General features: G+C 39.1%; 1 protein-coding gene across 6 annotated transcripts in view; it reads left to right on the forward strand.

The window, feature by feature from the left end:
- Positions 1 to 16,905, forward strand: part of LOC136149659 (uricase) — a 123,746-nt gene that overhangs the window by 8,371 nt on the left and 98,470 nt on the right. For 2 of the 6 annotated variants that reach the window (XM_065910106.1, XM_065910116.1), the window contains exons 3-4: positions 2,774 to 2,857; positions 10,091 to 10,290. In XM_065910106.1, the coding sequence (XP_065766178.1) occupies positions 10,234 to 10,290 (57 nt within the window). In that variant the 5' untranslated portion in view covers positions 2,774 to 2,857; positions 10,091 to 10,233. The other 4 variants (XR_010659692.1, XR_010659693.1, XR_010659695.1 and 1 more) reach the window with 4 other exon arrangements.

A 16,905-nucleotide genomic window follows, 5' to 3' on the forward strand; every position in this document is an offset into this window, starting at 1 on the left:
CTCAGTTGTGTACAACTACTTAAGGCTTCCTGGGCTGTAACCCACTCGGCTCCTCTGTCTATGGGATTCTCCCAGGCAAGAATACTGGAGTGGGTGGCAACCACCTCCAGGGGATCCTTCTCCAGGGAATCTTCCCTACCCAGGGATCAAACCCATGTCTCTTGCATTGGCAAGAGGATTCTTGATCACTGAGCCATCAGGGAAGCCCTCTGATGCATGTTTCAGTCAGTTCAGTTCAGTTGCTCAGTCGTGTCAGACTCTTTGCAACCCCATGAATCGTAGCACGCCGGGCCTCCCTGTCCATCACCAATTCCCAGAGTTTACTCAAACCCATGTCCATCGAGTTGGTGATGCCATCCAGCCATCTCATCCTCTGTCGTCCCCTTCTCTTCCTGCCTCCAATCCCGCCCAGCATCAGAGTCTCTTCCAATGAGTCAGCTCTTTGCATGAGGTGGCCAAAGTACTGGAGTTTCAGCTTCAGCATCAGTCCTTCCAATGAACACCCAGGACTGATCTGTAGGATGGACTGGTTGGATCTCCTTGCAGTCCAGGGGACTCTCAAGAGTCTTCTCCAACACTGTAGTTCAAAAGCATCAATTTTTTGGTGCTCAGCTTTCTTCACAGTCCAACTCTCACATCCATACATGACCACTGGAAAAACCATAGCCTTGACCAGATGAACCTTTGTTGGCAAAGTAATGTCTCTGCTTTTTAATATGCTATCTAGGTTGGTCATCACTTTCCTTCCAAGGAGTAAGCGTCTTTTAATTTCATGGCTGCAATCACCATCCGCAGTGATTTTGGAGCCCCAAAAAATAAAGTCTGACACTGTTTCCACTGTCTCCCCATCTATTTCCCATGAAGTGATGTTTAGCAGACTACTTAAGATTTTGTTTTTCTAGTATCTAAATTGGGACCCAAGTCAGCCTCTTCTTATGTCTTCGTTTGGAAAATCTAGGTGTCTATACTAGGTGAAAGCAAAAGAATAGTCTTATCGAAATCTTCTCATGGATATTAAAAAAAAAAAAGTCCCCCAAAACAATAACCAAACAACAATGACCAAGAGCCCTCTAGAAATGATGGTAGAGCTTGTCTTGATACAAACATCTTTAGGTAAATAAAAGAGGTTAATGACTACCTACAAAATCATACGTACTTTTTGCTAAGGTTAAGAATCTGACACTATGGTGTGCCCAGGTGGCTCTTGAACACTCAGTTTATTTTTATTACTGCTTCACATTAATATTTTGACTGATTAGCCTCATTGCCCAGAAACAGTTGATTTTTTTAATCTTAGCAGTAAGGCATTAGATACTCCTATTAAATGCAATGTAGGGTATAAGGACTGAATCCTGAAACAGAAAAAGGTATTAGTATAAATGAATGAAATTAGAATAAATTCCACAGTTTAGTCAATAGTAACATTCCAACGTTGGTTCTTAGATTTGAAAAATGTACTATGGCAATGTAAAAATCCTAACGTTAAGGGAAACTGGGTAATGGTATACTGGAACACTCTATTATTTTTTGCAACATTTCTGTAAATCTAACATTATTCCAGAATAAAAAGTTGAAAAAAAAAAAAGTCTCCCTGGCCCTTCACTGAGTAAAGCTGTAGCAGTATTACCAGGTAAAATAAATTAAAGAACTGCTCTCCACCAACCCAGACTGCCCATTTGTTAAGTACACCAACGTTGTTTAATTTATTTTGTTGGGATGCCAGCAAAGCTACTAGCAGTCACAAAACACATTTACTAAATATATAGGACAGGCAGTTAAAGCCAGAAAGGTGCTTCTTTTATTCTCCATTTCTTGAACTTTTGTGTATAGAATTTCCACTTGAGTACTTTGTGCTTGGTGATCTGTTGTGTTAATAATAATCCTTAAATCATTTCATGATGACTGTTCCCATCCACCCCCGCCCTCCTCCAGAGCACTTAATGCAGTGTGGTACAGGAAGTAGGCTTTCAGAGCTCAGATTTCTCTGACTAACTGACTGACTCAATGTGCTACCTGTAATTATATTTTAAAATTTAATCAGGGCAGTTCTAGCAACTCAAGGGGATAAAGTCAAAATCAGCTATTCAAGTTAGGTTTGCATAAATTGTCTAGAGAGAATAGACTTCATCAAAACTTGTCAAAATGGAGAATTCATCAGTGGGAACCAGAATATCAGAAATTTAAATCATCCTTTTGAAATACCCTTAAGACTGAAGGTGAATAGTTCGTTGTGAAGTTATCATTTCTAAAATAAATTTTGAGCTGAACAAAAAGTTACCACTCTTAACTTTTGTACTTTTTAAAAATTGTGTTTTGTTTTTTAAAGTAATCAAGGATCACAAATATTATCTTGTTCTGGTCGTTGATATGTGTGAAGAAATTCTAAAAAAGGCTTGTAATAGAAGGAACCATTATCTCCCCAGTCTTCCTTACTGGTATCTATGTAAAATAAAAACCGTAGCTATTTAAAAATACTAGGAATTATGATACAACTAACCTTAGATAGTCTCAAAGTATTTCTGATATAGCATCTCAGTCCTAAAATTCCTATAAGAAGATGCAAGGCAGGCATTTTCATCATTTTTCCAGTGGGAAAATGGAAATTCAAAGAGATTTAAAACAGCATCCAGATTAAGCTATGAATTATTTGTCCGTTGCTCTTTTAATTTACCGTGGGTCATGCCTTTAGGTCCATATGACTTAGAGTAAATGATTAACTGAACACAACCCCATACAGCTGCACATAACTCATTTTCTTTTCTTGACTCTGCAGTGAATTCTCAGGAACAAAGCCCTTGATGAAGTCAAATGTGGATCCTGTAAAAGAGGCAGATGCATGAAGTTTGAAACAGTGAATGTGAGAGCAATATTTGTTTTTCATTTAATTATTTCAAACCATGTTTTCTCTTATGGAGATGATAGAGCTTGATAGAATTTTGGCAAAATGAATTTAAGCAAGATTTCATATATATATATTTGATGTATTATTTCCCATATCTATAACTAAAAAGAGATTTAACCTCAGGAGTTCCCAGTTGTAAAATGTGGGAAAGAATTATCTTTATGATTTCCTGACATAATAAATTGAAAATTATTTGGTTGACACAATAACAAAATTGTTGGTCAGAAGCCAGGAAAATTTCTCTTCCAGATTTCTTTCTCAGGAACAAAATAGTTTTCAGATACCTGAATAAGGGGCTTCTGTGGTGGCTCAGTGGTAAAGAGTCTGCCTGCCAGTGACGGAGACACAGGTTCGATTGCTGGTCTGGGAAGATCCCACATGGCAGTGGAGCCACTAAGCCCATGCATCACAGCCATGGAACCCGGGAGCCACAAGTTCTGAGTTAACGTGCAGCACCTACTGAAGCCCGAGCGCCCTAGAGCCCATGCTGCACAACAGGAGAAGCCACCACAAAGAGAGGCCCGAGGCGTACCACGACTAGAGAGTAGCTCCCACACTTCGCAGCTAGAAAAAAGTCCATGCAGCATCAAAGACCCAGCGTAGCCAAAAATAAACGAATAAATAAAATTATTTTTTAAAATGCCTGAATAAGATTTTACTTTCACACCATTCATGGGGAGATTTAGTGCCTTCTTGCATTGTACAAAATGAAGATGCACCTAATGTACTGTATATAGCTAATAAAAGATATCATCTATTTAATATTTTGTTTCAAATTAACATGACTTTCCTGGTGGTAAAGAATCTGTCTGCCAGTGCAGGAGCCGCAGGTTTGATCCCTGGGTCAGGAAGATTCCCTGGAGGAGGAAATGGCAACTCACTCCAGTATTCTTGCCTGGAGAATTGTATGGACAGAGGAACCTGGCAGGCTACAATCCATGGGATCGCAGAGTTGGACGTGACTGATCAACTAACTTTCACACTTTCACTTTCAAATTAACAGAAACATTGCTGCAATTGTTTTGAAACTAACATCTAACATAGATTGCTCAGGTTTGATGTTCTAGATAAGAAAAGACTGTGTGTTATCTTTTCCAGAGGATGATTGTATTGTCATATCAAATACTTAAATAGGAATCATGGCCTTGATTCTTAGGCATCTTTATTAAAAATGGAAGTCTTCCTAAACTTGGAAATGTGTTTAATGAATATTGCACATTTAGTCCATATAAACTATTAAGTAAGATTGTTCTAGTACTCATTTATTCATTCATTCTATAAATATTATAGAATACTATAGATATACTATAGAATACTATTCATACTATACTGTACTTTCCAGGGTAAGGTATCTTACTCACCAAGTAAGGCATCCTCACATGTTTTTCCAGACATGCCAAAATAGCACAGTTATTTTTCCCTAGCCAGTAATCTGATTTTACTCATTAATACACATCCCATCAAAAGATAAACTCTGAGAGATTAGGGAGGAGGGAAAGTATTTTAGTGATTTAGGTTGTCTTAAAGCTTGACTGTCCTTGACATTAGGGCCAATGCTTATTTTCATGACTATAAAAACATACAGTGTCCTTAATCAATTTGTAGTAAGCACAAACTACAGAAATGTTTGGCTTTCCAAGCTTCTTGTCATATAAATAGTGTGACAATTTGGAAACTCCTAAACAAGATTATAACATATTTCATTACATAAATCTTAACTGAGTGACCAGCATGTTTAGAAAGCTAGGAAAGCCAGTTTTATATGGTACCAACTTCATTTCAACTGGATTTACAGTGAATAGATAAGTTATTTAAATTTCCTTTAACAAAGGTCAGTTTCATAGTAAATTCTCCCAACTAGAGGCAACTCCTTCCTCTCTTAGCCACTTCAGATTAAGTAATCTCATGGACTCTTATTTGGTTATTTCCCTGTCACTAAACTCTTGTGTGAGGAAGCATCCCTGAGTGGGTTTGGATTTCTGTTTACCCTATTTTGGGCTTCCCAGATGGTGCTAGTGGTAAAGAACCTGCTTGCCAATGCAAGAGCCACAGGAGACACGGGTTTGATTCCTGGGTCGGGAAGATCCCCTGAAGGAGGGCATGGTAACTCACTGTAGTATTCTTGCCTGGAGAATCCCATGGACAGAGGAGCCTGGCAGGCTACAACCCATGGGATCACAAAGAGTCAGACACGGCTGAGATGAATTAGCACGTCTGCATAGTACCGTGTTTCCTCCATTCATTCATTAGCTCCTTAAGGGTCATTCTCTATTGCAGTGGTTTTGAGCTGTTTCTTTTGTCCTGATTATTACACCAAAGAACCTGAATCCTACTGTGATAGAAATAAATTCATGTTTTCTGAATGCTTCCTGTAATTATACTTCTCATCTACTGTATTATTTTAATGACAAAAAAATGTAATACTATGGTAGGGTATATATTTTATTTCAATAAGAATGGTGGCTAACATTTATTTAGCACTTTTTACCTGCCATCCAATGTTCTAAGTGCTTTACATCTGTGACCCATTTAACCCTCTCAATGATTCAATGTGTTGGGTACTATTACGGACCTTACTTTTATTGATTAGGTGCCTGAGGCACAGAGTTTGAATAGTCTGGCCCAGAGTCACCTGACCAGGATGTCGGGTGACCTGGCCCAAAGTGCCAGGATTAACACCCAGGCAATCTGGCTCCTGCACTCATTCTGTTAGGGGACAGTGCTGTACAGTGAAATATAAAACCAGTATCTCATTAGTAATTTATAAATAATTTGGAGTATGAATTTTACCATTACAGAAATGAAATGAAGACAAATAAAATTTGCAAAAGTAATATCAGCAAATAAAATAGGCAGGAAATGGTCCATTATGCTTTCAAGTAGACATGGGAATTAAGGAATAGTGAATATTCAGAGGTTCTAATGAAAACCTGTGTCTTGCCTAGAACACTTTTCCTTCCCCACTGCATACCCCTGACAGGGAATTAATGTGGTAGTAAACATTCTGTATGAATCCCTACTACATCTCCTGTATATAACTCCAAGCAGAGTGAGCCCTGGGTGAATATTGGTATATGATTGAAAAAGTCAATAATATATTCAACAAGTTTTTTTTTTGTAAAGATTTTTGTGTGTGTGTGTGGATCATTTCTTTTTTTTTTTTTTAAGTCTTTGTTGAATTTGTTACAATATTGCTTCTGTTTTGTGTTTTGGTTTTTTGACCCTGAAGCATGTGGGATCTTAGCTCCCCAGCCAGGTATTGAACCTGAGACCCCTGCATTGGAAGGTGAAGTCTTAACCACTAGACCACCAAGGAAGTCCCAATTCAACACTGTTTATTCAGAAACTACTCCTAAAAACTCATGTATCTATAGGTGAGGCAAATATATGAGCAAATAATTGCAGTAGAAAAATGAATTTATTTGGGGATACCATGATGAAAAGAAGTGATGGGGAAAGGATATTAGGGAGAAAAAGATATCCCTAAAGAGGAAATGTTTGATATGGGTGAGTGGATTCTGCAGGCAGGCAAGGAATAGGGATGGTCATTCCAAGCAATGGGAGTAGCATGTGTAAAAACTTGTGGATATGAGATAAGATAATGTGTTCAAGGAACTGCATGTCCCTTAGTATGGGAATGTACAGTGCTGAAGGAAGGGGACTGAGGATGAAGCTGGAGGGATAGGCAAGGACTGGAAGAATATAAAGGAATTGGAGAGAATGAGGGGTCAGTGAATACTTGTAAACAGGAGAGTGACATGATTAATACTCAAAAAAATTGAACCTCAACTTCTTCCAGTTGATTATTACACATGAACAGTATATCAAAAAGTAATCAACCAGGGGATTTTGCTGGTGGTCCAGTGGCTGAGACTCCACACTCCCAACACAGGGGGCCCAGGTTCTATCCTTGGTCAGGGAACTAGATCCCTCATGCCCCACCTAAGACCCAGTACAATCAAATAAATAAATACTTTTTTAAAAAAGTGATCAACCATATGAGATTTATGTATATATAAAGTTGGCACCATAGTTGGCATATATTATTTATGCCTGCCCAGCATCCATTCTTTCTGTCATTCTTTGTAATAGCAGTTAAATTTTCCTTTCAGGGATTAACCCTTCTAATACCTACCATCTCCTGGAAGTATCAGACAAGTTATTCTACCCTCCTTATCTGAAAAGGGATCTAAGTAAGTTTCATCCAGCTCTTCCTGGAATTTAAATTTTGTGAGGAGTGACTCAGGATGGGAAAAAATTGTAGCTGATGAACTTGGTGTCAGCACCCTGAAGGAAGCCCATACTTCCTGTTACTCAGGTCATCAAAATTACTTCAATCTTCCCCTTCTGAAGCTAGATCTTCCCAATTTGCTTTTGGTTCCTTGAACTTCCCTCTGTGCATGTGTGCATGCTAAGTCGGTTCAGTCATGTCAGACTGTGACCCTATGAACTGTGGCCTGCCAGATTCCTCTGTCCATGGGATTCTCCAGGCAAGAATACTGGAGTGCGTTGCCATGCCCTCCTCCAGATCTTCCCAACCTAGAACTGAACCCACATCCCTCATTCTCCTGCGTTGGCAGGCAGGTTCTTTACCACTAGCACCATCTGGAAAGCCTGAACTTCCCTATAACCTTCCAATAAATTCCACTTTTAAGGCAACACATTCTTTTCTTGCTCAAACCAGGTGCAATATGCTGCCAAGCTAAAAACCTTAATTTATACATCAGCTGTGGGAATCATCTGCTTTACCTTTACCTGCGGACTTTAGCTAAAAATTTTGTACTTAGGTGGTTGTGCTCTCCCAGCCAAGACACAGCAGGCAGCCGTTTCTCTCTGGGTCTCACCGCTGCACTAGTATTCTGGTAGGGCATGGGCTCAGGTCTACTTTGCTCTCAGAATCTGCAAACCTCCCCCTGTCTCTCTTCTCCCCTCAGCCGCCAACCTAGATCAGAGGGAGTCTATTTATGACAGTCTTCTTCCCTTTTTATTTTTAGCCAAGACACTTTTTCGATGTTCAGCAAGAAACGTACGTCCCCTTCACAAAACCACTGTGTTCTCTCAAGATCCTGGAAGAATGATGAAAATGATTTGCTGCCATCTTCTACTTTCTGTCTTGTCCCAAAACTACTTGGAGGCAATAAATGTATCATTTCTATGTGCCTGGATTGGGAAGCATGTTGAAGGTGGAAGAAAAATAAAAAGACACAAAGGAGGAAAAGAAAGGCAATTAACACTTCAAAATATTCCAGCAGCTTAATTATAAAAATAATGGTGTGTATGCTGTCGCTTCAGTTGTGTCCAACTCTTTGCGACACCATGGACTGTAGCCCCCCAGGGTATGTCCATGAGATTCTCCAAGCAAGAATACTGGAGTGAGTTGCCATGCCCTCCACCAGGGAATCTTCCAAACCCAGGATTGAACCCGTGTCTCATGTCTCCTACATTAGCAGGTGGGTTCTTTACCAGTAGCCCTACCTGGGGTAGCCCTACCTGGGAAACCTCTGGTGGTTACCTTTCAAGATATCTTCATTAGCATTCTTTATTTTTTCTGTTTGTGTATTTTGTTTCATTTTATACTTTACTGGTGGATGGAGGGTGTACATTTATTATTAGATGTATCGGGTTGTTTTCCTGGGTACATAGTGGCCCTTTTAAGTCCCTGTAATGCCAGCAATGATTATGCCTATTTCACAAGATGAACAGTTTTCATGCATTTTGAAATGCGAAATCATTTGAAACAACTCTGGAAAGCCACATTTCCTGGCTTTCCAAGAATGTATGGACAACAACCCGTCCATCTTAAACACTGGATTTTGGGTCACTGGCGAGATGTTGTTCTTAGTCATCTCTTTCATGCACACCTTCTGGCATTCGATGCTTCCTGTTATGCTTTTATGTAATGTCAAATCCAGATGGTGGAATATATGGAGGTGCAGCAAATGACTGTGCATGTTTGAACACATTTCATGACTGGACTTTATAATGGTGGACTTTCTTTCCTAAGTTTTCACTTCTGCCATGTTCTGTGATCATTTTTACCAGGTTATATAGACATCCTTATAGAACTAGGGCTTAAGGGAGGTAAATGTGTCAGTCTCCAATTCTGGTCACACTCTCATTCTCTCCTCTCATATCATCCCTCTCTTAACCACAGAATCTCGGAGCTTAGCAGTATGAAGAAGATGGAGACAAAGAAAAAGGAAAAGGCCCCAAAGGGAGAAAAAGCCATTAAAGGAAACTGGAGAAAAGAATGAGAACTTGAAAGAGAAGAAGAAGAAGAGAACCAAGACTCAAAATATTTTGGAAGTTTTAAAAAGCAAAATATTAGAATTAGTTAACAACCCTTTTTACAAGTGTTGCTTATGCTTCCTCTTCTCATTTTACATCTGCTTCCTGCCCCCGCTCCCATCGCATCTATCTCCCCCTCCCCAAGTCTTTCTGATACCAGACACTTCACAAAAATAATACTGGTTTTGTACATGTTCTTTCAATATATGTATTTTATCTATTGCTCATCATTACTTGGGTTCCTCTAATTAAATAAGAACTGCTTCTAACTGCTTTATCATTACTGGTGACGAAGTTGTCCTTCTTGTGAGGGACTGCCTGAGAGGATGACCCAGGTAGCAAATCAGGATTTGAACCTACCTCTTAACTCTTTTCTCAGGATGGAAGCATCTTGTACTCTGAACCTCATCAAGTTGTTTTATATTCTTGTTCATATTTTGGGGTTTTTTTTAAGGATTTTTTTTAACCTGCATATCTTTGGTATTATTTGAAAACTGTTGTTTGACTTCAGCTCTTTTCTTGGATATGAATATAGGCAATAGTAATATTTATGGCACTTTGTACAAAAATGAGGGCAAATAAAACCTAGTTCATTCCTTTTATTATAGGTTTGCCTTCTAAGGAGAAACTACCCTGAGATGAAGGCAGCATCATTTTTGGTAGCAAATATTATGTGCTTTGGTATTTTTTTTTAACTTTACCTGATGTAATAATAAACTTCTTTCATTCGGTGAGCTTAGGAGGGTAGAGTGAGAGATAGCTTCAGCCAGTGATGGCCTTTCTTTGGAGATTTGTTTTAATAATTACCTAGGCTTTGTTGTCTATGTTGCCATGTTAACATTCCTTGATGCTAGAAGTGATTTCTGTCATAAGCTTTATCCTCATAACTTTACTTCCCAGAGGCAAAGGACAAGCTCTGTGCCTGACTACATTATGAAACACTTGACTTTGTCTGACCCATCCCTCCACTGGCTGCACCACCCAGGACACTATGAAAATTAAGATGCCACTGACTGGAGGTCAGCAGTAATCCACTGGTTCAGATGAACTTAACCAACATGGAACCAGGCTGTGGAAGGTCATCTCTGAACCTCCTTGAAGTAAGTTTTTAACCAGGTTGTTACTTATCTTAGTGCTGGTCTTTGAGATTCACTGGATTTTAAAAAAACTGATGCTTGTAGAAGCATGTAGGACTTCACTGGATGAGGGTGATCGTTACCAGGTTCTATTTTCTTTTCTGTTTATAAGGACCTCTTTTTCCTTGGTTGCCATATTATGTTCAGTGTCTTGGGAGAAATACTTCTTAGAAATTGTTTCTATTTTATTTTATAGCAGTCTAGCCAAACCTAAAGAGAGAGTTGAACGGGAATTAGATGAAATTCAAGGATCAATTTATAAAATATATATGTATATATTTTTTAATCTTAGGTTTTATATAGCTCACAGCCCATTTCTATATTGGGCTTCCTAGGTGATGGAGTGGCAAAGAGTCTGCCTGCCAATGCAGGAGACAAGGGTTTGATCCCTGGGTCTGGAAGATTCCCTGGAGGAGGAAATGGCAACCCACTCCAGTATTCTTGCATGAAAAGTCCCATGAACAGAGGAGCGTGGTGGGGTACAGTTCATGGGGTTTCAAAGAGTCAGACACGACTGAGCAACTGAGCACATCTTTATGCTCTAATTCACCTAATTCTCACAGGCTACCACCAGTATTATTTATCACTCATTGATTCAACAAACATCTAGGGAGAGATTTTAAACAGAATATAAGTTCCATGACAGGAATTTATTCACTGCTATATCCACAGCACCCGAAATAGTGCCTGGCACATCAGAGACACTCATAAATATTTGTTGATGAATGAATAAATAAATGAATATTAGTACAACTCAAAAAAAAATTCGTTTTAGAGTAAGAGATTTACTAAGTATATTGGATCTGGGGTTGTAAACGGCATAAAGCCCATCATTAAGATAAGCACCCCTTGGAAGATTTGAAGCACACAAGTGTCAGAGGAGATTTGTTCCTTTATGTTCAGAGTGGGCAGTTATTTTATTTTCCAGATTGCTTTTCCCTCAAAAGGGAGAAGCAGTTAATTTCATTTTTTCATTTTCACTCTTGTCTAGAAGGTAAAAAGATTTTGATCTATAAAAACAATGAATTAGCTTTATAAGTCTTTTCTGTGTTCATTTAGTGCCTATCTCTGCGGAATTCCAGGGTGTCCACCAGATGGTTGTATTAAGCTTTACAGCTCACCGCAGAGATTGTGAGCAGAGCCAGCCCCTGGTGCAGACAGCATGTACTTCTGCACACAGCTTCTTCACCAGTGCCAGCTGACTCTCACTAGAGTTTCCATTTTTGAGTTTTCTATTTACAACAGTATTCTGTATCCTAAAGGTCAGCAGTAAAGAAAAAGAGAATTGAAGATGGGGACCTGGGATGTTGCTAGAGGGCTTGGCTGGCACCTCTATCACTCAGTTTCTTTCCTGTATGCCTAGTTCAGAACATTGTCTTTTTTTTTTTTTTAATCCCTTTTGCTTTTCTAGCAGCAAAGTCAAAGTGGGAACCAACTGCAGATTTTGTTGTGGGCACTCCCAGGTAGAAAGGTACCATCTCTTTCCTTTTGTAGTCACAGGAGCTGAGACTTCAGAGCAGGTTTTCTAAGGGTATGCTGTGTCTGCTGTGGTGAGACCAGAGATTCTGTCTGAAGACTTTGCTATTATACTGTGCTATAAAAAGCACATAACACAGTTTTTTTAATGTCTCAAGTGAAGTGTTATGAGATTTCATAAGAACCTTAAGTCCTACACATAAATCTCTCTCCAGTCAGCGAGGCCTTGTATTTTTTGTTTGTTGTTTGTTTTTTTCCCTGTGACTCACTCTGAGTTCATCCAAGGTGAGTATTTTTTTTTTGGTTGCATTATGTGTGGGATCTTCGTTCCCTGGCCAGGGATCAAACCCATGTCCCCTGCTTTGAAAGCATGGTGTGTTAACCACTGAACTACCAGGGAAGTCCTAAGGTGAATATTTCTAAACCAGCTGGTTAGAAAAGACACAGTGGTGCATTGGGAAAAGCCCAAAATTGTGTATCAGTAGCTCAGTTCTAGAGTGGACTTTATTGCTGACCAGCTGAGTCAAGACCCTGTGCCTCATTTTTTTGTTTGTTTATAAACTGAAGGAATTGCACAAAATAAACTGTAGCAGTACTTTCAGCTTTAGTATTCTTTAGCCTCTCCTCTCCACCTTTTTGAATAATGGAATGTAAAACATTGGACAGAACTGTAGCATCAGTTCAGTCAAAGTGAAGACTGAGCTAAATAAAATCTAAACAACCTACCAAGTCTGTAGAGGAGGGAACTAGGTAAGCACAGAAAAGTCAAGTTACTTGCCTAAGTCAACAACTATTTAAAAGCAGAAACGTGACATTTTTTATCAGTCATGAATTTTTTTCTCAGAAAAATTTCCCCTTGTGATGGTGGTGGTGGTGTTCATGGTGGTGGCTGTGAAAGAAACAGAAGTTTTCATGAAAAGTGGAACTTCTAATCCTGCTGAGATGGCACTGCCCATTTTGATATTCCCTGTATAGTCTTGCCAAAATACTGGTGGTTGTTGTGCAGAAGGATATGTTCATTGCTTTAACTCCTAGAGAAAAAAACTACCCATTCCTTAAGAAATTAGTACCTTTAATTTCTTTTTCTTCTGACCACTTTTAAAATCATGCTTATTGTTCAAATAGTAAAGGAGGATAGAAAAATCTGTTCAGACTGTCAAAAAGTAGGAGTTCCAGTCTACCCTCTGCCTAGGCTTTTGGAAAATCTGATGTATGAGTAGCATAAACTAATGTGAAAATAGTAACACTCTGCTCTACACACTGTTTCCTACTCTGGAAGGAGTGCTATCTAAGTATGAACTCATCATGCTGCCAGAAGCTAGCTCTTCTTGACTTCGCTCTTTGAACACTGTCCCTATTCTCCATGTTACTCACACTTCAAACTTGAGTCATCTTTAACTCCCTCCTTTTCTCTAATACATTGCAACAGTCGCTGAACTCCATGGATTCCTTTTTTGCAATATGTCTTACATCAGTTTTGTTTTCTTCATTCCTATTTTTCATGTATGTCACATAAAGTCATGTTTTGTGAGCAGTTTAGAACACAGGTTTGGAGTCAGGTAAAACTGGTTTGAGTCCTAACCCTGATACTTACTACCTATGTGTCATTGCTTAGTCTCTCTGACTCTTAATTATCTTATCTGTAAAATGGGGATCATAATTTTATTGGCTCCAAAGATTTGTTATGAAAATTAAATGACAGAATATGTGTAAAATATTCAATAGAGTACCTGGTACATAGGTACTCAACACATTTTGTTGTTGGTCAGTCAACAAGTCATGTCTGTCTGTTTGTGGCTCCGATGACTTCAGCATGCCAGGCTTCCCTGTCCTTCAGTATCTCGCAGAATTTGCTCAAACTCATGTCCATTGAGTTGGTGATGCCATCCAACCATTTCATCCTCTGTCACCCTGTTCTCCTCTTGCCATCAGTCTTTCCCAGCATCTGGGTCTTTTGTAATGAATTGACTGTTCGCATCAAATGGCTAAAGTATTAGAGCTTCAGCTTCAGCATCCATCCTTCCAATGAATATTTGGAATTGATTTCCTTCAGGACTGACTGGTTTGATCTTGCTCTCCAAGGGACTCTCAAGGCCTTCTCCAGGATCACAATTCGAAAGCATCAGTTCTTCAGTGTTCAACCTTTTTTATGGTCGAGCTCTCACATCCATACATGATTATTGGAAAAACCATACTTTGACTATATGGACCTTTGTTGGGAAAGTAATGTCTGTGCTTTTTAATGTGCTGTCTAGGTTTGTCATTGCTTTTCTTTCAAGAAGCAAGCGTCTCTTAATTTCTTGGCTGCAGTCAACATCTGCAGTGATTTTGGAGCCTGAGAAAATAAAGTCTGTCACTGTTTCCATTGTCTTCCCATTATTTAATATTAATATTTTAAATTAATGACACATAATAAGTTAATATGAATTTTTGATAAGTAAAAACCTATGCTATTTTCTTATATTCACTATTTTATAAACATGCTCTGTATTAATTTCTTTGGGCTTGTGGTTCCTTCCACCTAGAATGCAGGGTGGTGTAATGGAAAGAGTACTTGTAGCCCAAGGAGAGTAATAGGTTTTATATACTTAGGTGCCAGCTTTGACCTAGTAGTAGTTACATGGATTACTTTTAAAATACTCTGGGACTTTGTATGGTTTCAGTGAGAAGTCATCTAATTTTTCTCCCATAGGCCTTAGAGGGAGAAGTGGAGACACATCTTCTTATTTTTGCCACAATAAAGAAGAATTCATTTCTAAGAATCACAGTGCTTTCATTATAAAAATACACATTTTTGGGTGAAAGAAATTTTCTTTATACTGAGGCTACAGAAAAGAATTTTCTGACTGTTCACTTTATTGCATTTTATAGCATTCTTCTGATTGCTTTATAAACTAGAATTCATTTATTTCTCATTTATATATAGCATGTTAATACAGTGTTTTCTAAGGTAGATAGTATTACTGTCCTCATCTCCTTTTTACAGATGAGGAAGCAAAGGCATAGGGAAGTCAAATAACTTGCTTGAGGTCATGTGGTTAATAAATGGAAAAGCTGAATTTGAAAAGTGGTCAATCTAGTTCCAAAGTCTATGCTTTTGTCCATTATACTAAATATAACTCTTGATCCTTGGGTTACTTTTTAAGTAAATCTATTTTAATTAAAAAATAGGGTAACAATGCAATTTGAATAAATTTAATTCTATACTTTCAGACAATTCTGTGTATGTGTGCTCAGTCATGTCTGACTCTTTGTGACCCCATGGACTGTAGCCTGCCAGGCTCCTCTGTCCATGGAATTTTCCAGGCAAGAATACTGGAGTGGGTTGCCATTTCCTTCTCTAGGGGTTCTTTCCGACCCAGGGATCAAACATGTGTCTCTTGTGTCTCCTGCCTTGGCAGGCGGATTCTTTACTACTAGTGCTATCTGGGAAGCCTGACAATTCTATGAAGGCCCAAATCACTTTTCAAATATATATCTCTCTGCAGATTGGCTTGATTCAATAATAAAATTAAGAGTATATTGAGCAATTGAACATACCACTGCTTACAGAAACCTAGGGCTGCACAGACATTTTTCTGGGATCTGCAGGTTGCTAAATGATGAGCATGAAGGTGGCTCTGAGCCTCCGTTCTCATTTCAGCCAGGGCAGCCTTGTTTTATCTGTTTAAAAACTGGGATCCTAAATAAGATTTTTTGAAGAAAGAACTTTGGGTTTTAGAAAGTGAAGAAAATCACTAATCAAGGGAAATAAATTGATAGCATATTTGGGGGCAACTGCCCCAGTTTCCTTATCTTTATTGTTAGTCAAGAACACATGTCTAAACTCTCTTTACTCATACATAATAGAAAAAAAATCGTATCTCGCCTCAATGGATTTTATAGTATTTTGAATGTTCAACTTTTAAAAAATCTTACTTTTTATCCTGAGATTGGAAGTGTTTCCTGTAATTTACTTTTCATTAAGTTAAAACACATATCAAATGTCAAACAGTAATCAGTATCAAGGCTGCAAAGAACAAAGAACTTTATTTGGGGTCTTAAGATTTGCAGTTCAGGAGACAGATTTGGTAAAACAAGTGTTCCTGGAAAGAGAGTCAGGGGCTTATAAGCCAAAAGTCACAAAATTGTTAAAATTGTCTGGCAGGAATTATGATTAACTCTGTGGATGTGAGAGTTGGACTGTGAAGAAGGCTGAGCGCCGAAGAATTGATGCTTTTGAACTGTGGTGTTGGAGAAGACTCTTGAGAGTCCCTTGGACTGCAAGGAGATCCAACCAGTCCATCCTAAAGGAGATCAGTCCTGGGTGTTCTTTGGAAGGACTGATGCTGAAGCTGAAACTCCAATACTTTGGCCACCTCATGCAAAGAGTTGACTCATTGGAAAAGACCCTGATGCTGGGAAGGATTGAGGGCAGGAGGAGAACGGGACGATAGAGGATGAGATGACTGGATGGCATCACTGACTCGATGGGCATGAGTTTGAGTTAACTCCGGGAGTTGGTGATGGACAGGGAGGCCTGGCGTGCTGCGATTCATGGGGTCGCAAAGAGTTGGACACTACTGAGCGTTTGAACTGACTGACTGACTGATGAGACAAGAAAGGAAGTATTTATCTTTAAAAGATAAGTTGTCATGAGTTATTTTAGGGTAAGGGTCAAATGAATATTTTGAGTTTCTGGATCATTGGGAAGATGTTCTGGATGCCTATGTTAAAACAATAAGTGATTGAAGTTCAGATTTCATCTGGGCTGTGTGTGCATGGATGCTAAGTCACTTCAATCGTGTCTGACTCGGCACTCTATGGACTGTAGCCTGCCAGGCTCCTCTGTCCATGGGATTCTCCAGGCAAAAATACTGGAGTGGGTTGCTATACCCTTCTCCAGGGGATCTTCCCGACAATAATCAAACCTGTGTCTCCTGCAACTCCTGCATTGCAGGATGATTCCTTACTGCTCAGCCACTGGGGAAGCCCCATCTGGGCTGACACATACATCACTCACTCTTCCTTCATGGCCTCCCACCTCTATTTTAGACAGCTCTGTTGGCAATACCGATGCCATTTTGGTTTTCCTGTTACACAATGTTGGTTTGGAAGGGAGGG

Source organism: Muntiacus reevesi, chromosome 1 (genome assembly GCF_963930625.1).
Source record: "Muntiacus reevesi chromosome 1, mMunRee1.1, whole genome shotgun sequence".
In the NCBI taxonomy this organism is placed as follows: domain Eukaryota; kingdom Metazoa; phylum Chordata; class Mammalia; order Artiodactyla; family Cervidae; genus Muntiacus; species Muntiacus reevesi.